The following is a 21,692-nucleotide window of genomic DNA, read 5'->3' as shown; positions in this document are numbered from 1 at the left end:
CGGAAGATTAGAGATCTCCAGGTTGTAAAGACAATGAAATAAAATATATGAGATTAGGACTATTTTAGAACACATAGTTGCTATTATTATTCCAGGGGAAAAAAAAAAAAAACTATGGCCAGAAATTTATTTTCCCAAAAGAGTTCTGAATCCTGGCAAATGATTATAAAGATAAGGGATCTTATGTGCCCCGTGTTCTTTTAAATACTGCGAGCAGGGGTGAGCTTCATTTAGAAAGGGGCGTGGACTGTTTCCCACCCTGACTTTACCTTCAGGGCCTGGATCCCTATTGTTGTTTTATATCTAATATCAGTGACATCTGCTTAAAAATGCATAACTGCTGACACAAAGATAGCCCTAATTTTGCGCTGTAAAGTCAATGACAAACAGTGCTGTTTTGCCAGCTGTTCTATAAGCCTACTACACCAACTTCAAAGCTTGTATTATTGAGTAGCTGTGAAATCCAGCTGGGATATTACCACCTCTAATTGCCCACCGCCAACCTTTTAAACTAGGTAAACCCCAGTTGCTACTTTAAGCTCTTTCTCCAAAGTGAAGAAATTGTTTTTGGAATTCCATTTCACACCAAAAAACTAAAATGACAAATCACCTGGAGTTTCTCAGTTGTAATTAAGAATCACAATAAAGAATTGTTTATCAATTTCTCTTACATTTGAAAAAGCCATATTCTGATGGCTTTTCTTTATGATATAAAGAAAAGACTGGAGCTAAGGCTCCAAATCAACACCAGCCCAATCCTTCTTTTAGACACCTTGGACGATAGGCGCACATGTACTCATAACAGTCAAGGAGAGGGTTTGAAATAACAAACGAAATAGATAAGAAGGAGGGAGGAAGAGGAGAAAAACTTTATAGGCCAAGAGAGTGTTTGATTTTCTTGTTGTGTTCGGCAAGCTAAGTCTGAAGGCAATTTCAAATAGAAGTTCCTAAACAGTTTAAACGCAAGGACCTACTCAGAAGCATGATACAATTTGTATGTTTGCGGAGCAGGGAAAAAAAACACATCTCATTGCTTGAGAGTTATTTTCCAAATGAATTCCATAAGATGGATGCTTTATCCCTCAAAACAAATATAAAAATATATATTGTGATCTGATACAATACAGCAATGTGCAAGATCTGTGTCTAAGATGGGAAGAATCTTTAATTTTGTGAATATGGATCTCACTGAGAAAGTGATTTTCAAAATTTGATAAAAACTAAAGTTTTGAGGATTTTTGCCATTATGAGGAAAAACGTGATGAGAGATAAAAGACAGAAAATGTCAGGGCAAGTAAGGGTTGCTTTACAGATTTTCACTGTGAGTTATATCTCACTTAATATTGGATGGGAAAAATTTGCTGGTGAAATAGCAGGTGGATTTTACAGAATAAAGTGGGGAGAAGAGAATGCCTACAAGTAACCAACAAGCACTGTGATCTCTGTCTTCTCATTAGAATATAAGCTCCATGAGAGCAGAAACTTTTAAAAACGATTTTTCCCTTTCTGTGGTTTCTTAAAACCTTCTTAGTATGAAAATATTCAAATAAGCCAAAAATAGTGTATGAATAACTATTTCTCCTTCACCTAGATTTAACAATTGTTAACCTTTACCAGTTTTGCTTCATCTATTTTTTATTGAAATGTTTTAAAATACAGACATATAGACATTTCACCCCTTAATGCTTTAACGTGTGTCTTTGAAAATGAACACATTCCTACTTAGCCACAATACCATTATCACACCATTATAACATTACCATTATAACAATACTTCCTGAATGTAATAAATACTCAGGTCATATTCAGATTTCCATTATCCTCCAAACGGCTTTTACTGGTCTTTTGTCCAAACTTGGATCTGCTAAGATTTATACATTGTGTTTGATTATTTTATTTCTTAAGTCTCTATTAATCTAAAGCAGAGAGACTCTGTTTAGTTCATTACTGTAACCAGTGCCTAGACAGTGCCCAGCCTGGAGGAGGCTCTCAGTAGATGGCAACATGATGGTCAGAAGGATGAGTTCACATCCCGGTTCTCTAGCACTTTGGCAAGTCATTTAACCTCTCTGTGCCTCAGTTCCTCATCTGCAAAATGGGCTCTATGACACCCTGTTGTAAGGATAAATGAGTTAACATACGTGCATGTTTGTAACAGTGCCCCATGCATGGTGAGTGCTATGTAAGTGTTCATTCTTCTTCTTATTTGTTGATGAATACTGGCCAACCTCACTTATGTACCTGATATGTAGCAGGCAGTATTTTAGGCGTCTGCCAAATTTCTCTACTCTCATGGGGCTTACATTCTAGTTGGGGTAAGGTAGTCGTTAGGAAAACAGAAAACAGTTTGAAAAGTAAACATAGAGTATGTTAGTTGATGAGAGAAAAGTTAGGTTAGGAACATAGGGAGTGTTGGGATGATCTCACTTGGAAGGTGACACTTGAACAGAAATCTGATGGATATGGGGAAGCAAGTTATTTGGCAAATAATTGGGGAAAGAGTATTCTAGGCAGAGAAGACAGAACCTGCGAAGACCCTGAATTAGGAGTGTGAACAGCAAGGAAGCTAGAGAGGAATGTGCAAGGGGGAGAGAAGTAGGAACAGGGACAGGGACCAGATCTTGCAGACCATTGTAAGGACTGCGGAGATCTGAGTGAGATGGGAGGCTTTTCACCAGGGGACCAATCGGATATGATTTGCAATTGACAAGAATCACTCTGGCTGCCAGGCGGAGAATATGATATAGAAAGGCAAGGGTGGAAGCAGGAAGACCATTCAGGAGCCTGTGTTAGCCATGATGATGAAATCATATCTCACCCTCACAACATTTCTGAAGGAAGGAATTATTGTTATCCCCATCTGACAGACGAGCATATCAAGGATGAGAGATGATAGTAACTTAAAACTAAGAAATAGGAGAACTGGGATTCAGACTCAGCTCTGTTTAACTTCAGAGTCCTGGCTTTTCCTCACCACTGTTAAAAATACGAAAACCTGAGCTCCCTCCCTGTGTTTGCCACAGGGAAATTTACAACTGGGGGAAAAAAAGAAAGCAGCTGAATAAATTCCTGATTTTTTCCACAAAAGTTCCTAACCATCCCCAGAATTATCCTCGGATATGTCCCTCTAAACTTGCCCAAAGAAACTTCTCAATGCAATGCTCCTGATAAAAGTGACCTTTTCCATTTCTGATTTGTTGCAGTGATACTAATATGGCAATTGTGAAGCCACATTAGAATTATTTGTAATACACTATTATACTCTATCATATGCAATGCTGTTTTACTGTAATTGGTTACCATTCAATTAGTTTATATATATAAAGAGGTTTATACTTTACAGTATAACTTACGGCTAGTGGAACAGGTGATTAAACATGGTATTTGGGGTTATTTCTATAAAAAATGGGCATCAAAAATAGGCCCTTAGCAGGACAGGAATAAAGATGCAGACGTAGAGAATGGACTCGAGGACAGAGGGAGATCAGCTCGGTGCTTTGTGACCACCTAGAGGGGTGGGATAGGGAGGGTGGGAGGGAGACACAAGAGGGAGGAGATATGGGGATATATGTAGATGCATAGCTGATTCACTTTGATATACAGCAGAAACTAACACACCATTGTAAAGCAATTATACTCCAATAAAGAGGTATAAAAAAAAATAGGCCCTTAGGACTATATTTTCTAATAACATTGTTTCTATGAGAAGAGTCAATTAGCTACATATTTATGACTTAGAGCATCTTCTCCAGAAACATAAGCTATTTACTACAACTGCAAAGCACACTCAAAATTTATTATATGGTATTCCATGGTTCAATAACATTTCAAAGATGGCATCCCAAATTTCTCCTGCCTCTCTCCCTGGCTTACCAGGGGATGCTAACTTCTGGGCATTCAGGGAGCCCTCATTCCCTGGCCACCAACACATGAGAGTAGCTTGTAGCAAAAGAAGGGAGGTCACGGAATTAGCAACTGGCCCATGTGCCATAAAAACAGGACAGAATGTCACCTTTGGCACACACTACTGCTATAAGCTGATGACAGTGTCTCCATGGCATATTGTAAGAATGACACAAACATAGTAAAACTAAAAAATGTCTTTCCTCACTGGTGTGCTGTTTCATTTCTTCAAATATTTTGATTTTAATGCTACTATGTGCTAGGTGCTGGAATGCAAATTTCAGTGCTGTAGGTGCTCACAGTCTGTAGACAGGCATTCTACAGACAGAGTGGTGAGTGCAATATTAGAGGTTTGGCAAAAGTACTCTGGTAGGGCCAGGGGGATATGCCAAATGCCTGGGCTTTGTTGTAACCAGTAAGTACATCATCTCTAAAATCTGTTTCAACCACAGCAGTCTCTGACCTCTATGTCCTAGTCTGCCAGCTCACATAGTACATTCTTCCAACACTTCTTCACTTCAGTAAGCACCTTCAATCCACTGACCTCTCATTATTTCACTATTTATCACTTTTATCTTATTGTACTTGCTTCCTTAGCTAGGGTAGAGTGCATGATTGTGGCAGAAATTTTTAGTTCCCTACCCAGTATCCATTCCCTCATCTGCATTACCATAAACTGTGATTTTGTTCAGGATGGCATCATGCCAGGTGGAATAAGGGTCCTCATTTCTGAGCCTTCCTTGCAGCTAAGTATGACCATGTGTCCCAATTCTGTCCAGTGAGTACTGAGCAGCAGTCTCCTGGGGTTGGTTCTAGGGGATATTTTGCTTTCCAGATGAAAGGATATAGTAACAACTGGCATGTCCCTTCTCCCATTTCCTCCTTCTTTCTCCCCTGAACACAGACATGACAACTGAAGTTGCAGCAAGCATATTGCAACCACAAGGTGACAAGTGTAGGGACAAAGGGCAATATTCTGAGGATGGTTAGGACAGAAAGGGGGAAAGGGACTGGGCCCCAATGGCGTTCATGAGCAGCTGATTTTTAGCTAGATATATGGGTGCCCAACATAAAGACTACATTTCCCAGCATCCCTTGCAGTTGGACATAGCTATATGACCAAGTAGTACTGGCTAATGAAATGTTAGGGGTGGGTATTGGGGGAAGTTTTCTGGAAACTGCCTTAAAAGATAGCTGACTTGTGCTCTTTGATATTTTTCTTCCCCTTTCTCTATTCTGCTGCCTGGAATGGGGCTGTGTTGGCTGGAACTCTAGCAGCCATCTTAGACCAAGAGGAAGAAGCCCATATATTAGGGATAGCAGAATATTAAGCTGGAAGGAGCCTGGTCCCTAGTAACTTCCTGGATTTCCAAACCAACCCTGACTAACCTATCTCTGGACTTCATATACATAAGAACAATAAATTCTGTCTTACTGAAGTAATATTCTTCCAATTTTCAGTCACATACAGCAAACAGTCTTATTCTCATTACCGTTATCCTTCTCATTACCAAATTTAATTTTTCTATGTCTGGATTTATGGGGTTTTTTTTTTCTTTAACTGGAGGTGAGATACGTATTTCAATTAGTGATCAGAAGTTCAATCATTCTGAAGGTCATGCAGAGGATGGACTGGAGGTAAGGAGACTCATTGTAGGGGCCATTACAGAGGTCCGTGTAATAATCAATGAGGGCACAGATCAAAGCAGTGCCTGTGGGGATTAGAGAGGAAGTAAAGGATAGATAGATCCTGATATATAGGAAGTTAAATCAAGAGTGTATCAACAAACATTTCGTTGTAATGGGACAGCATGTTATGATGGAAAGAGGCTCTTGAAGTCAGAGACATCAATACAATCCTGTCTCTCCACTTTTGGATTATATGACCTTGAGAAGTCCCTTAGCCATTTGTCCTCATTAGTAAAGTAGCGATAATATATGCTCCCTCCTCCCATTTTAAGGGCTATAGGACAGCACTTGGATTATGACAAGCCCCGCATATTATGGTGCCAAGTACAAAATAGAGGCTGAATAAATGTTAGCTCTCTCCCCCAACCTTCCTCTTGTTCTACAATTCAACTACAGGAATCAGAACATAGGACAGGCACATCGGAATGGAATTAAAGTCTTAAGGTTTTGTTAACCTGAGGCAGCTGGGCTTTTTAGAAGCAGCTTGGGGTTAAGTGATGCTGTGATTGTTGATCCCCTAGCCTAGCAGGGAGGTAAGAGGGAATGTCATAAAGCATAGAATGTTAGAATTCAAATAATAAATTAATGAATAATTAAATTTTAACTACACTTTAATTTTAAATATAACTTGTTATTATGAAAATTTACCTTTGAATGGACACAAAAACAAAATGAAATCCATGTAACCATCACCCAACTTTAACAGTTGCCTTAATTTTACCATTCTTATTTCATCTATTCCCTCCACTTTTCTCAGTGAAGTCTTTTAAAGCAAATCCCAGACATCATGTCATTTTACCTTTAAACACTTCAGATAATGACTTAAAAAAAACAAGAACTATTATCTCATCTAACAAATTTAACAATGCATTAACACTGTATAATTCTCAGTCCATGTTCAGTCTTCCCCAATTGTTTTAAAACTATTCTTCTCTTGTTTGTTTGAATCAGGATGTAAACAATGTCCACACATTGCATTTGTGGTTTTTTGTTGTTGTTTATTTTTTAAAATTGAAGTATAGTTGATGTACAATATAAGTTACAGGTGTACTATAGTGATTCTCAATTTTTAAAGGTTATAGTCCCCATGTTGTACAATATCACACGTTACATTTGTATCTCATTTTATCTATAGCAGTTTCCCTCATTTAAAAAAATGTCACTTATACACAACATTGTAAATCAACTGTACTTCAATTTTTTTTTTAATGTCACTTATTAAAGAAACCAGGTCATTTGTCATACAGGTTCTCCACCCCCTTAGTCTGGATTGGCTGATTGCAATCTCATGGTGTCATTTTACACATTCCTCTGTCCCTAGTATTTCTTGTAAACTAGTAGTTTTATCTAGAAGCTTGATCAGATTCAGGTGACATCTTTTTGTTGGGAATACTTCACAGGTGGTGTGGTGTACTTCCTTTTATAGCATATCAGGAGGCAATTTCTTCTCTCTCTTTTAATGATGTTATTAAGATTGATCAGTGAGTCTGAGAATTACCAGTTTCATCTATCCTATATAAGTTCCCCACAACTGGGCTTCCCTGGTGGCGCTGTGGTTAAGAAACCACCTGCCAGTGCAGGGGACGCAGGTTCAAGCCCTGGTCCGGGAAGATTCCACATGCTGTGGAGCAACTGGTCCCATGTGCCACAACTACTAAGCCTGTGCTCTGGAGCCCACGAGCCACAACTACTGAGCCTGCTATGTCACAACTACTGAGGCCCATGTGCCTAGAGCCCGTGCTCCACAACAGGACAGGCCACCACAATGAGAAGCCCGCACACCGCAACAAAGAGTGGCCCCTACTCACCACAACTAGAGAAAGCCCACGCACAGCAGCAAAGACCCAGTGTAGCCAAAAATAAACAAATAAATTAATTAATTAAAATAATAATAGTAAAATTCCCCACAACGTTTCACCTAATGATATTAGCAAAAACTGATATTTACCTATTTCATTAGGAATTACAAAGTCATAATTTTATTTGTTTATTGGTAATTTTATAATTCTATCATTCCTTCCGCATTTATTAGCTTCTCTGAAGAACTTTCCCTTAGCAACTCTTTGGTGAATCTGAAAAACAGATTTTCAGGAAAAGCGGGATAAATGTATGATTCTTTCTTTGATCTATCTACTTTCAGATTAATTTATCAATTAGGGTTTTTTGGGGGAAGGGGGAAATATTATTAAGAACTATAGATTTTTATATATTTGAAGTGTTTCACTGCATTGCATTAGTATTTTGGGGCCTGTAGGATCCTGAGTAGTACTTTATCATTTGAGATACTTAACACACATTAGTCACTTAAACCTCACAAACAACCCCATGTAGGTAGGTATTACTACCCAGTTTTAACAAATGAAAAATCTAGATCATATAGCTTGAACTAGGACTTGGTATCTACTGTTCTTTCAAATAAATATAATAATGGTTGAAAGAATCAGAGCATTAAAGGTGACTGGATTCTTTTTCTTTTTTTTGGTTTTGAGATTAAACAGCAGATATCTTTAACCAGTGGGAATATGATATTAACCAACATACACTTTAGAAGGCATTACTTGTAGTGGGACTTCCCTAGAGGCACAGTGGTTAAGAATCCACCTGCCAGTGCGGGGGACATGGGTTCAATCCCTGGTCCGGCAAGATCCCACATGCCGCGGAGCAATTGGGCCCGTGCGCCACAACTACTGAGCCTGCGCTCTAGAGCCCACAAGACACAACTACTGAGCCTGCATGCCACAACTACTGAAGCCCGTGTGCCTAGAGCCCACGCTCTGCCACAAGAGAAGCCACCACAATGAGAAGCCTGCACACCACAACAAAGACTAGCCCCCGCTTGCTGCAACTAGAGAAAGCCCGCATGCAGCAACAAAGACCCAACACAGCCAAAAAAAATTTTTAATTAAAAAAATAATTAAAAAATAATTTAAAATTAATAAAATTGAATTTAAAAAAAGAAGGCATTACTTGTAGCAAACACTGTTGAGAATAATGTTATGCTGATAACACTGTAACTTAGTAAATAGCTTGTCTCAACTTTGTTTGTGAAGCATTTCAATTTTGATTACTCTGTGTGGGATCTACTGCTCAGATGTATGTCATTTTATGGTCTGCCCATGTCTGGGGAGCTGGCATTACACGCTGCCTAGAGTTTTTAATTCAGAACTTCTTCTAAAAGAAACCTTAGCCCCTTATGTTCAAGCCTTAGTTTTAATAGCATAAGCTATTTCCTTCTTATATCACTTTGTGGGCATAGTAATAAAATAAATACCACAAAATCACTGATGAGATGAAAATTGAGCTCCCTGCTCTGTGCAGCCATGTAGGTAAAACAGTAATTGGCTCTGATAATAACTTTTGTTCTTACAAACCAAAGTCTAAATGAGAGTCACATTTGATATATCTGCTTGTAATTACTATCAAAAGGAGAGGATACAAAGTTTAGATTGTTTAGTCACTCAAGATAGATTAAATAAATTGCTGTCTTTTCTTGAACAATTTAAGAAAATTTTCTGAAATTATTTCTGATATTTATCTCACTGTTGGTAAAAAATGATCATCTTCCAGAGCATTGCTTTTATGCTAAATGGAATGATTAATTTTGGTTTTGTTTTTAAATCTATAATTATTTTTCTTGAAAAATCTTATTACTGGGTCTGACAATGTAGCTTATGCTCATAAATATTTCCCTATACATCTCTATAGATGGTTTGTAAGATAAATTTAGGTTATGAATGTATATGACAGTGATTTTCAGTGAGACCATTTGACATTTTTATATTATTTAAATGTAAACTCTTAATATTTTTTAAAAGGGGAATTAAATCATATGTGCTACATATTATTTTGGCATACACATGCTTTGGAGTCAAAAGAGAAAATATTAGAATATTAATAATTTTAAAGGATTTTTCCATTGCTTTAGAAGCTAATAAAGAATTGCTATTACAACCTATCATTTCTGTTGGATTTCTATTTACATTTTGATTTCTTTCCAGAAATATCTGTGTTCAGTGCCACAGAAATGTAAAAATGGAAGGAAACAACTAGTTTTTAATGCCAGTTTTAACAATGATTCTGTATTTGATCATTTCCTTTCTATACCAGTCCCAAAGCCCCATAAAGTTGATGGAGCATAAGAAAACTAAGAAAATGGCTATGGTCCACTGAGCCAATGATCCCAGAATTTAAAAGTTCTAACAAAGCTTAGACATGATAGATGAAGTTATTGCCATCAGCTGTATACAGAATACACATTTAAAAACACCCGAATTACAGAAACCACATCCAGCCAATATAACACATATTAGCAATTTCCCAATCCTTGGTAGAATGGAAATTATTCTGAAAGTTTAATTAAGAAGGAAAAAATTATGTTCAGGTATTAATTTCAATAAAAGAGGCACTCAGCTTCCATGCAAAAACCCTGGAGTAGTGCTGTAAGTGTGGGTTACCCACAGAAGGAAAGCCATTTATAATTAGGCACTACATTATTTTTGTCACCACACAGACTTTAAGGAGAGGGAAGAGCTATGCCTTATTTGTAACCTGTGTCCCTGCATGGGTTAAATCATGTGCACAATTGAGTGCAGTTATTTGGAGATTTGGTCTAAAAACTATTAAAAAAATAAAAAGAAGGTTTGGGGCTTCCCTGGTGGTGCAGTGGTTGAGAGTCCGCCTGCCGATGCAGGGGACACGAGTTCCTGCCCTGGTCCGGGAGGATCCCACATGCCGCGGAGCGGCTGGGCCCGCGAGCCATGGCCGCTGAGCCTGCGCGTCCAGAGCCTGTGCTCCGCAACGGGAGAGGCCACAACAGTGAGAGGCCCGCGTACCGCAAAAAAAAAAAAAAAAAAAAAAAAAGGTTTGGAGACTGTGTTAAGAAATAACTTATCTAGACGGCATGCATTCCATGGGTGTTTTTGTAGTCTTCCCCTTCACTTTGACCTCAGGCACATGTATGAATGCTTAAGATCAAAGAAATTACTACAGCATGAGCTCATCTGGCTGGTTCCTATAACCGTTTTAACAATTGCATCAGATCGCCCTCAGAACTAAGACACTCCATTGAAAGGAAATCAGTGTTTTTAATTGCTCACACCTCCTTTTTAAAAAGTCACAAAGACCACATATTGTATGATTTCACTTATAAGAAATATCCAGAATGGGCACATCCGAGAGAAAGAAAGTCGATTAGCAGTTGCCAGGCTCTGGATAGAGGAGGAGATGAGCACTGATTGTTAATGGGTATGAGTTTTCTCTTTGGGTAATGAAAACGTTCTGCATTTGAGGTAGGGGTGATGGTTGTATAACATTATGAATATGCTAAAACCCACTAAATTTAAAAGTCACAAAAGACTTCAGAAACTGTTGGTACTACCATATTCCTTAAGTGTCAATTTACCTTTTAGCATCAAATAATAGAAAGCAAAACATGGGAGGGGGAGATTGGGGGGTTGATAGTCCTTCAAGAGACAGACTGTCAAGTCTAATGTCGCACTTTGCAAATAAAGAAACTGGCTTCCAAAGAGGGGAAGTAACTTACCCGAGGTCACACGCAGGCAGTCCAGGGTAGAGCAAGATTGGAGCCTAGGTCTCTGGTCACCTATCCAGTGCCCCTTCCCCGCTACCACTGTGCTGCCTATCCTGGTGGTTCATATTTAAGCATCTCAGCAGTAACTCATTTGAATTATTTTAAATGAGGAACACGTGGTTCAAATGAGATGCGTGTTTCTTTTTTCTAATGAGAGCATATATTTTTCCTATAGATAGCAAAAGCTCTGCGAAGGAGTGGGTAAGTTTGTTGTGGTAAATTTACCAAGTCCAAACTGAGATTTACCTGTAAATGTCCCTCAAGGAAAGGGGATGCTTTAACAGACCAAGGGAGCCCTCTACCTGCATAGTCGTAGTATAGACTTCATTGGCAAAATTCTTGACCTGGAAAGCTAAAAATAAATCGAGACCAGGTATTCTATCCTTTGTCCACCTTGGTTGGTTTCTAGCAGTATTTTTGAGAAAATGAATGGCGTCTGCAGATGGATTTTTATGAGTAACAGGATACACAGAGGAAAATCTGCAGAAAATTCCTTTTCTGTGAATAAAAGACTAATTAGTCACCTAAATAAAAGACCCAAAGATATACTCTTTTTTCCAGTGAGAATTACATTAAAATAATTATTCTCAAAGAACTTTAGACTCCTTTGAGGATATAAAATGTTAGTAGGCAGTTTTGTTCTTCTGGCGTGAAAGTTTCATTGTTTCTTTGTTTCAGCGAAAGACAGGGTTGAATATAAAAATCATGCAGGATCCTGAAAACATCCACCACAGAGCTGCTGTAAATGCGACCTATGGAATCAGTTTGCCATGTATTAATCAGAGAAAAGCATGTGTAAGTAATGAGTTGTTTTAATGAGCTCTTTTTCTTTTTTAGAGTTGAAAGTCATTTATTAGTCGTGTAAGATACAATGTGGATTTTAAGTGAAAATTTGGATCCTATTGTCCTTAGAATTTTTTGGAGATGAGAGTGGCTTTCATTCTGTTTGTAATTAGAAATGACGAAGAAAATGTAAACCTCTTTTTAAGAGATCTATTTATAGCTCATTCAAATTTTTCTGTTTTATCTGATATCCCTAAATAAGCTAGTACCATAATTTTAACAAGAGAAAGTAATTTAACAACAACAAGAATACAGAGATGTTAAATATTTTATTTCTTGTACAGGCTTCTAGAAAAAGCAAAAGAAAACAACAGCAAAGCATGAGCTTCAATGGTGTATACTCATACAATATGCAAAATTTTGAGAATATTATTCTAAATCTGAAGAAAGTAGGGATTAATCCTTTATGTCAGCAAAATGATGAGAAGGAAAAATAATGACACGGAGACTGACATTAAGGGATCTCAGAGTCTGTGCCTATTTTTGCCATTGACTTGCTACTGAGTGTCCCAAAGCAAGGATTGTACTCTTTCTGTGTTGCAGGGTTTTCTTAGGAGAATCAAGAGTAGTGCTTCATTTTATTTGGAAAATTATTTTATTTGAGATGATTTCTAATATTGAAAACAATTACTAAAGTGATATTTATACATTTTTAGATACATTTTTTAACCTTTGGCTTCTCTCAAAAGCTCTTAAATGTATCCTTCAGTGAAATCAAAACTAAAAACAAGATTAATTTTAGAATTGCAAAACCATTTCCAACCAGCATAACAGTCTGTTAGATTAATCTTCCAAATTTCCTATGTAGACATTTTCAACTGCCTACTTCATTCATGTAACCCTGAAATATATTTTTAGTTTCTTTATATGTGCTTTATGTTATTTTAACAGGGTTGGTTTAAGAGCACTTTATAGCCTAAGAAATAACCCGAAAGTTAGATATCTTTATTCCTGCTGAAACTTTATTTAAAATGTCACTGTGAATAATGTGAAAAGGTTTTTATCTGCTTCCCGTGAGCCCAAAGCCCTTGAAATAAAAATATTATTTCTCTGGCTGTACAGACAGAAGCAGATTTCTCTTTTGTTGTTGTTGGTTTTCCCCTTCAATCTAGAATTAATATTGGCTTAGCTGGTGGAGCGCTGAGGCTTTGTAGCCCAAGGCAACTGCAGCATTTCATGCAAACTTTTTCTGATGAGTATTGAAGTTTAAAAAGGCATACCTCTAGATTTAGGGGGATTAAGCTTTGCTTTAATGAATCTGAGTAAAGATTCTGACATAAATAGGGAATTCAAAATTATATCTGAAATTTGGAGCAGAATCTTAGTTATTTATTATATATTTTTTCAAATTCCCAAATAGGATGAATTCCTTGGATATTGTACCCCTGTCCTTTGAACACAGAGGATTTGGGAAAGCCCTTGGCCTTGTATGACATAGATAATGTATACTCATTTATTGTATTTAAGATCCATTTTTCCCCATGAAACTTGACTCCACAGAAATCTATACCAGAGCACTTTAAAATGTATGTCCATTATGTACATCTTGCCCAAACTACTGGCATTTCAATCAAGATAGTTGACCCTATCATTTTATGTTGATATATGTATATATGATGGTACTAAGTGAAAAACATGTTTTCATTTTAGATTTGTAAAACAAGCATTGTGCAAAAAATCCTGTGAAAGAAATATTCCAGTGTTTGGCTTTCAACAATCATGTGGAATATTTGGGAATAAATACAGTTGTGCTTTACCACTTATAAAAATGTTTTTGAAAGCACTTGCCCAAACTGAAGCAATGTGTCTAGTGTTGTGATGTATAGTTAATTAGAAAAGCAGCATCAGGGCTAATTGCTTTTTATAACTACTCTAAACACTCAAAGGGGATTATTATTTAGCTGCTGAGGGCCATGTGTTTCCTTACTTCTTATGAAACTTGAACAGCTTGTCTAAAGCCTGTAAATAACCTTAGACATTTTTGACAGAGAAAATTTGAATTTGTTGCTAATTTACATTACTAGTTCTCAGAAACTGGTATTTTCTCCATTTTATGAATAGGTGTATCCTTTCTGACAATATGGGCTTATGCAAAGATTTTAGTGCATTGAAAACACAGATACTACACACACACACACACACACACACACCACAAAACTGCCTTCAGAATTGTATATCCTGTAACTCTGTTGTGTAAAAGCAATTTACAAAAAAAAGTATTAAAAGTGAAAGCCACTGATTTTTTCAGTATCTTAAATCTGCCAAATTAGAAACAAAAACAAAAACCCTCTAACATGTTCTTGAGTAGAGCCTTATAGGTTTGGATAGACAAGAAGAAATCTCTGATACATTCATACTTACTCACTGACATTTAGTTCCAGTTAGACTTTCTAATGCAACACATTAAAAGAGCTACAGAAAATTTGACTTTGATTTATTATTTTTAAATAAGAAGCATTTCTTAAAAGGCTTGAAACATGTATCTGTTACCATGAATTTTAAAAGAACGATTATGAATGCATAATAAAAAAGCCAAACAAAACATTGCTCTGAATTGCTGCACAAATAACTCTGATTATAACTGTTATGACCTAGAAAAGAATCATAAGAACATTTTTCTTTTTAGCAACATATGAGTTGCTGTAGAATTATACCAGTTCTTTGGTCCCACTTTCCAAATAAATAAATATATAATGCAATGTAAACTTAGAATCTTTTATTTATTCATGAGGTTGAATTTAATACTTTTATGATTTCTAGATTTTATGAGTCATACGTTATGCAACGTTTTTCACTAACTTAGTTGGGTAGCAACCATACTTCACAAATCATAGTTTCAGTCTTTACTGTTTCACTTGGGTTGTACATAGTAATCTCTCTCACTGAAAGCACATTCATTTCTGAAGTGATAAAGTAATGGAAAGTGAGGCAATTGTGTTAGTGTCAAATGCTGAGAAGAAGCACCAGAAGTAAGAGGTGGGGGTAAGTAGCAAGGGGGGAGAAAGAAGGAGGATTTCACAACATGATTGTGTTTTAAGCCCATGCATATGGCCACAATTACAGTCACAACATAATTTGGCAACAGTAGCAGAATTAGATTTAAACAAATTGATGTTACACTGCAGTAATTCAGAACGAGCTTGTTGCATTTATAAACCATAACAAGAAGCAGAGTGAATTAATAAACGCTTCTTGTCACTAAAAATAAAAAAGGGAATAATTGCTGAGATGGAGTTAACAGATGACTTAGTCAGCATCCTTTCAGCCTAGATATGGGAAAGTGAAGGTCACCCCCATCTTGGATGACAAAGAGGGAACATTTTGTTGGTAAACAAATTAATCTTTTGAAAGGTCGCCATTTGTTTTAAGTTTTTATCCAGTTCTTGTCATCTGGAATCAGAGACTGTCATTTCACTAGGCAGGGGTGCAGCTGAAGCAGACAAAGCTGCTTCTGTACATATCAGCATTCCTTGACAAAACCCGGTGCCTGATTGTGATGCTATGGGCTGCTGGTTTACAGCTGTCTCCGGACAAGAATGGAGGCCCACCCCTGAATTCCAATAAGATGGGCCTGCATATTCCGCCTGCTGTAAGCTGGCCCTCTGCCCACAAGTAAAATGTATTGCAGTTCAAGCCAGCAATTATCTCTTTTACTTCCTTCTGTGCTGCTTCTGTTGCTTTTTTCCAAAAACAGATGTATATGTATATGTATAACTGATTCACTTTGTTATAAAGCAGAAACTAACACACCACTGTAAAGCAATTATACTCTAATAAAGATGTTAAAAAAAACACACAAAAAAAACAGATGTGGGTATTCACTCAAGTTCTGATCTATTTTTTCTCACACCCGCCAGGGCAGAATTTTGACAGAGGTAGGGTTTGAGGGAGCCAGCAGACAACAATCAGACAGAATTTCTCTGAGGACAGTTTAAAAAGAAAATGTTGATTTTCCAGGAAATGCAGAGTCAGCATCTTGGTCCCCCTCCCTTTCTCCAGGAGCATTTGGTAAATTAAATTAGTTGAACAAAAGGAAACAGTTTAAAGTCATTCAGAAATGCCATATCTTATTTATGACACGTAGTCAATTACCCAAGGACTGTGATGGCATGTACCACATCCCTGTTTCTGTCATTAAAGGCAGCTTTCTCCTCAGGTTGTCTTGAAAGAGTTTTCAAGAAGACAATGACTTTTCATATTCTTCTTGACTATAGCCTACTCCACCAATGTGGTGGCAGTAGAAGTGGTGTACTGCCTTTGGACGTTGTCACTATTGAGAATTTTAGTTCTGCTTTGGTTTGGAGTGCTGGGAAAGCTGAAGAAAATGATATGGCAAATGTCATTGGCTCATGTCCGGTTCTCTCACAAAAGCCCGTGTGGGAGTGGGGAGAGGCAATTAGAGGCCATACCTTCATCACAAACATTCTCTAACGTCTTCAGAATGCTGTACTTCTCGAGTTTCTGAGCTGAGATCCTGTATGCGTTCCCAAACTAACTCCATGCCAAACTCCAACCACTTTTTAGCTGAGAGCATCATGATTCTGGGTCAGGCTGCCTGGTGTGGACTCTAACTAGAAAGGGAACCTCCCCAAAACGGCCTCCATTTCCTCATGTGTACCATGTCCATAATAAGAGTATCTCATAGGATTATATTGAGATTTAAATGAGATAATTCAAAGCACTTAGCAAAGGTCCTGGTACAAATAAGTGGTCTGAAAATATTAGTTATGACTACTGGCAATCTTCACATATTGTATTATGCCATGTTTTATACAGTCATTTAAAACTTACATTATTGTAGGGGTCGAGGGGGAAAACCAAAGTATTACTGAGGTCCCTTCCAGGGATTCTATTTAATATTTCACGTGATGATGCCCTCTTTCCCATACTGATATGAGGACAGGGACCTTGTTGTCTGGACCGTTTGTCTGTTTTTCACATCCTCCACTGCACCAAGCAGTATTTTGCACATAATAGAAGAGGACTAATTGGTCTCATCCATCCAGTCCCTGCACTGAAGCTATGTTACCTGATGCCAAGTCTAGAAGTGAAGTAGTGGTTTTGCTGGCTCCCAGCAGGCACAGGGCACCCTCCCACTGGGCCATCTGATGGAGTTTACCTAGGGAAACATCCTTGCTCCTGGATTCTTGTAACAGCCTGGCCACCAACTAGCTGTTCCTAGGGGCCAGTTACTCTAGCTCGCTCGTTCTCATTTTCCTGGTTTATAAAATGGGGAGGCTGGATGGGAGGCAGTCTGGGGTGGTAGGAAGGGCTTGGAATTGAATGGATCAGAGTTTGGGTCCTACCTGCCATTTTTCCAGTTGTGTACCCCGAGGTAAGCAAATTAACATCTCAGGTCCTCCGTTTCCTCTTCTGTAACATCAGAATCATGGTGTCTACTAGGCAAGGGTGTTATGGGGATTATAGATAATATATTGACTTTGCTGGAACATAGTAGGTGCGTAATAATGTTCCTGTCTTTCTGAAAAATTAATGAATATTAAAAATCTCATACTTCTCCCTTTTTTACACCTTTGTGTGCAGAAGAGGATCTGATTTGGCTCCTTTCACACTCCAGTGTAAATGAGTAATAAGGTTTAATGCTCTGGTTTTCAAATTGTTATGGAGAGCTCCAATAAGCTTCAGGGAGCCTGCAAGCATTTAATTCATATTTCATTTTTATGATAAATATTTAAGCAATTTGAAGTGTAATAAAGTACAATACATACATACCTAAGTTTGATACCAAATTCTAATGCATTAGATACCATCAATGCATTAATTTGTGCTATTTGGTTAACTCCACGAGCACATGGACGCACACACATGTATGTGTGTGTATGTGTGTGTGTGTGTGCATGTGCGCATTTGAATTTCTTATAAGGGCGTTTTTTAATTAGATAGGGTTTATCTGTGTACTAGTCATATTTTGAAATGCACATCTGCTCATATACACTCCTATAATAATCACACAGGACAAATAAGTGAAGATTAAATGAGCTAATACATGTCAAGGTCTTAAAGCAGTGCCTAGCCCCGGGTAAGCATGTCATTAACATTAGCTGGTATTAGTATTACATACACCACCTGTGTGCTCCCAGCCATTAAAAGCCAGACAAGCTCTCTGGTACACGTTTGGCACGGCATAATAGTCAACTGTACAATTATAATAATGCATGTTGCATCATGATAATATATAGCATTATAAATTGTTTCAGCGCTCATTTTAATTTGGGGTTGGGTCTTACCTGATTCAAAATGTGCTATACGATCTTCATTTGGCATTGCAGGGTTGCAATGTTACTTGGTTTACATCTGCAGATAAAAGGTCAGCAATGAAACGTCATCTTAAAATTTTGGATTCATTGTGCAAAACAAATTTAGACTGTTTTGAAACTGAGTGAATATCTGAAAAAGAAGGGTGCTGAGATATTTGAAAATAAATTTAAATGGGACATGATGAACATCTTAAAATGGTACATGGGAGATTTGAAAAGTACTTTTGGTCGTTCAACTCTTCAGTAATAATAGCCCTCATTAAGTATGCCAGACACTGTGTTAAGTGCTTTACGTACACTATCTTACTTAACCTTTACACCTATAAAATACATGCTCTTTTCATAATAATTTTACACATGAGGAAACTGAGACTAAGATTAAGCTACTTGCCTAAGGTTATGAAGTAAGTAAGGAATTCAGGATTCAAATGGTTTACTAATCTTGTCAAATTTCCCCAAATTAAGTACTAATCCTTAATTACTAAGTAATATGAACAGTTGATAAATATTATTAGTGATTCTACTCTGAAACAAGAATTCCTACTAGTCTTCAAACTTCTGGATCATTTTAATTGAAGAAAATCCTGAGATTATAAGTGCCAGAACAAACTGTTAGCTACAAATTACTTATCTATTTAGGTCAGGATTTTCTCCATCTTGTGCAGGTAAAATATAATACAGAAATAAGGTGTATGCTCTGATGGATGTAAGATTGCAGCTATTATCTATAGCTCTTGATGTCATAATTTGCCTTTATCAAAATAGCCTGTTTCCAATGTTGATTTATATATGAGTACATATAAATATATATGAATTCTTATTTTTATATAATACAACATATAACATTATACTAAATTTGTATAAAACTTGCATTTATTTACATATCAGCATTCTATTTAAGAATGCATCTGGGGCTTCCCTGGTGGCGCAGTGGTTGAGAGTCCGCCTGCCGATGCAGGGGACACGGGTTCGTGCCCCGGTCCAGGAGGATCCCACATGCTGCGGAGCAGCTAGGCCCGTGAGCCATGGCTGCTGAGCCTGTGCGTCCGGAGCCTGTGCTCCGCAACGGGAGAGGCCACAGCAGTGAGAGGCCCACGTACCCCCAAAAAAAAAAAAAAAAAAAAAGAATGCATCTGAAAAATAGATTCTACTGATAAAAATAAATTTGAAAATCTTTGGCATAGAGAATTTACCTCTCCCATGGGTTTTTGCTTTTTATCAAGAGTAAATCCTCTATTTAATTAAACTAAAGGAGTTAGACTCTATTAAGGGATTTCAAGCATGAGTGAACAGGGAGAAGAGGGATTTGGGGGATGCAGGAAGAGAGCCTTTGCATTGCCCTGGACTCATCCCAGGTCAGCAGCCACCTGCTAACTAGCTAGCCCTGCTCCCTGATGTGATCCAATGTCTTTGCACTTTGTGACTTGGGCTTTGGACTTGAGTTTTTTTTGTTGTTATTGTTTGTTTGTTTGTTTTTTGCTGTACGTGGGCCTCTCTCACTGTTGTGGCCTCTCCCGTTGCAGAGCACAGGATCCGGATGTGCAGGCTCAGTGGCCATGGCTCACGGGCCCAGCCGCTCCGCGGCATGTGGGATCTTCCCGGACCGGGGCATGAACCCGTGTCCCCTGCATCGGCAGGTGGACTCTCAACCACTGCGCCACCAGGGAAGCCCTGGACTTGAGTTTTGATATCTGTTTGACTCCGTACTAAGAGGCTGTGTTCCTAACCTTATGATTTCACTTTGAAAAACTAAAAATTAGGTAGATGGAGGAGCCTGAGTCAGCGCTATGATAGGCTTAAGACACAAGGGGTCCATGGATAGAAATGTATTTCAGTATAATTGGTTTCCAGTGTATATTATTTTATGCATTTATAATAACATTATTCTCAGAAAGGATCCATAGCCTTCACCAGACTGCCAAAGAGGTTCATGACACACACCCCGCGCAAAAGTTAGAACTCTCTGCGATAGATCTTTTCTTACACACAAACACCAAGCGTGGGGCAAAGTGTGCATCAGAACAGAGAAGAATCCTACAAACTCTATTCTTTATGGATGAAAGAGCCACTTCTTAGTTGATGGTGCAGGAAACCCACCAAAAAAAGTGGCTATATCTAGATTGCCATTCATATTTTCATGAGTTGTATCTTCATGAGTGAAGATATAAAACTTCATGTTTTTTGTCTACTGTTGCTTTTTTTTATTGCAAGGAGGAAAGTGGTAATGCTCGCAATATTACAGTAAGTGCTCTGTTTAAAATGAAGCGAAGGAAAAATACTACAGCAAGTAGCACAACAGCATTAGCCACAAGAGAAACGGGCCTAATAGAATTGTTTTTATCATGGCCCAGTTTAATTATCTACTGAGAGGTACTTGAGATGAATAAATACTATTGCTGTGTTCTCCAATATTCTAACCCATTGTACCTTAACCTGTACTTGAATTCAAATATACGTTCCTAGCCTTTTAAAACTTCTTTGGTAGAAAAGAAGTAAGTACCCACAGTCTAGAGTGATCCACCCTATACTTTCTTTAAAAGCACAGCTTCTGAATCAGAATGTGTAATGAGAGCCCAGGAGATATTTATTTGGAGGAGATCTGTAAAGACTGTAAAGTTGGGATGATATGCCACCAAAATGCTCCATTTATATAGCCTTGTAATTTCCATCTCTATCTTCAATGATAGTCTGAATACATCTGTTTATGGTTGGGAACTAAGAGGTCTGAAAGCAACCATGGACACAGTTAGTGGAAAGAACCATAGACTGAGAGAAGAGTCAGAGGACTTGGGTGCTAATCCTGCCTCTGCTGCTATAAGTCAAGTTATCACAGGTACATCACTTAGCCTCTAAAGACTGAGATTCCCCGTCTGTACGCTGAGAAGACAAATTGGCTTATTCAGAGTCATCATTACAGCCACAGCCCCAATGGTGTGACTCCCAGATTAAAGTGCCTCCTTTGCTGCCTTATGGGACCGCCAGTCTCTCAGGGCAGACAAAGTAGTGGTCATTATAACTGATGGATGGAGGCAAGCTTTAAGATAGGCCTTAGTGGAACTGATGGACATGGCTGAAAGCAGAGGTGGCATGTATTTTAAGCACTGGAAGCAATAGAAGCAAAGGCAGAGATGGAGAATAATGAAAGTAATGGAGGATGGTTAGAGCTTTGCCTAATCATGTTGAATTTTTATAAAGGAAGAAACAAAAAGATGTGGTTCGATGTGTAGAGCCAATTGATGGGTGCCCTTGAATGGGCCACTGAAATCTAACTGTGTGACCTCAGTCTAGATCATAAAGAGAAGGGCTTAAGGCAGACAGTTTCTGAGATTACATCACTTCTCCAGATGCTTTAACTGAAGGGCAGCTTGAGAATTCTCCTGAACAACCTC

At 38.0% G+C, this 21,692-nt stretch overlaps 1 protein-coding gene and 1 long non-coding RNA gene across 5 annotated transcripts in view; one reads left to right on the top strand and one right to left on the bottom strand.

Annotated features, from left to right (window-relative positions):
* LOC307180226 (IQ domain-containing protein H-like) overlaps window positions 1-21,692 on the top strand; it is a 73,452-nt gene that overhangs the window by 23,069 nt on the left and 28,691 nt on the right. Inside the window, exons 5-6 of one of the 3 annotated variants that reach the window (XM_079910337.1) lie at window positions 5,471-5,541; window positions 11,861-11,907. In XM_079910337.1, the coding sequence (XP_079766463.1) occupies window positions 5,471-5,541; window positions 11,861-11,876 (87 nt within the window). In that variant the 3' untranslated portion in view covers window positions 11,877-11,907. Of the gene's footprint in view, window positions 1-5,470; window positions 5,542-11,860; window positions 12,021-21,692 lie in introns of those variants that run through there. The other 2 variants (XM_079910336.1, XM_079910335.1) reach the window with 2 other exon arrangements.
* The window catches only part of LOC307180254, a 52,377-nt gene continuing 48,802 nt past the window's right edge, over window positions 18,118-21,692 (bottom strand). For both annotated transcript variants that reach the window (XR_013825696.1, XR_013825697.1), the window contains one exon: window positions 18,118-18,340. This is a non-coding gene — a long non-coding RNA (uncharacterized lncRNA). The remainder of the gene's footprint in view (window positions 18,341-21,692) is intronic.

Source organism: Stenella coeruleoalba, assembly GCF_951394435.1.
Source record: "Stenella coeruleoalba genome assembly, chromosome: 2".
In the NCBI taxonomy this organism is placed as follows: domain Eukaryota; kingdom Metazoa; phylum Chordata; class Mammalia; order Artiodactyla; family Delphinidae; genus Stenella; species Stenella coeruleoalba.
Note: the sequence above shows the minus strand (reverse complement) of the source record. Positions and strands in the feature narration are given on the sequence as shown.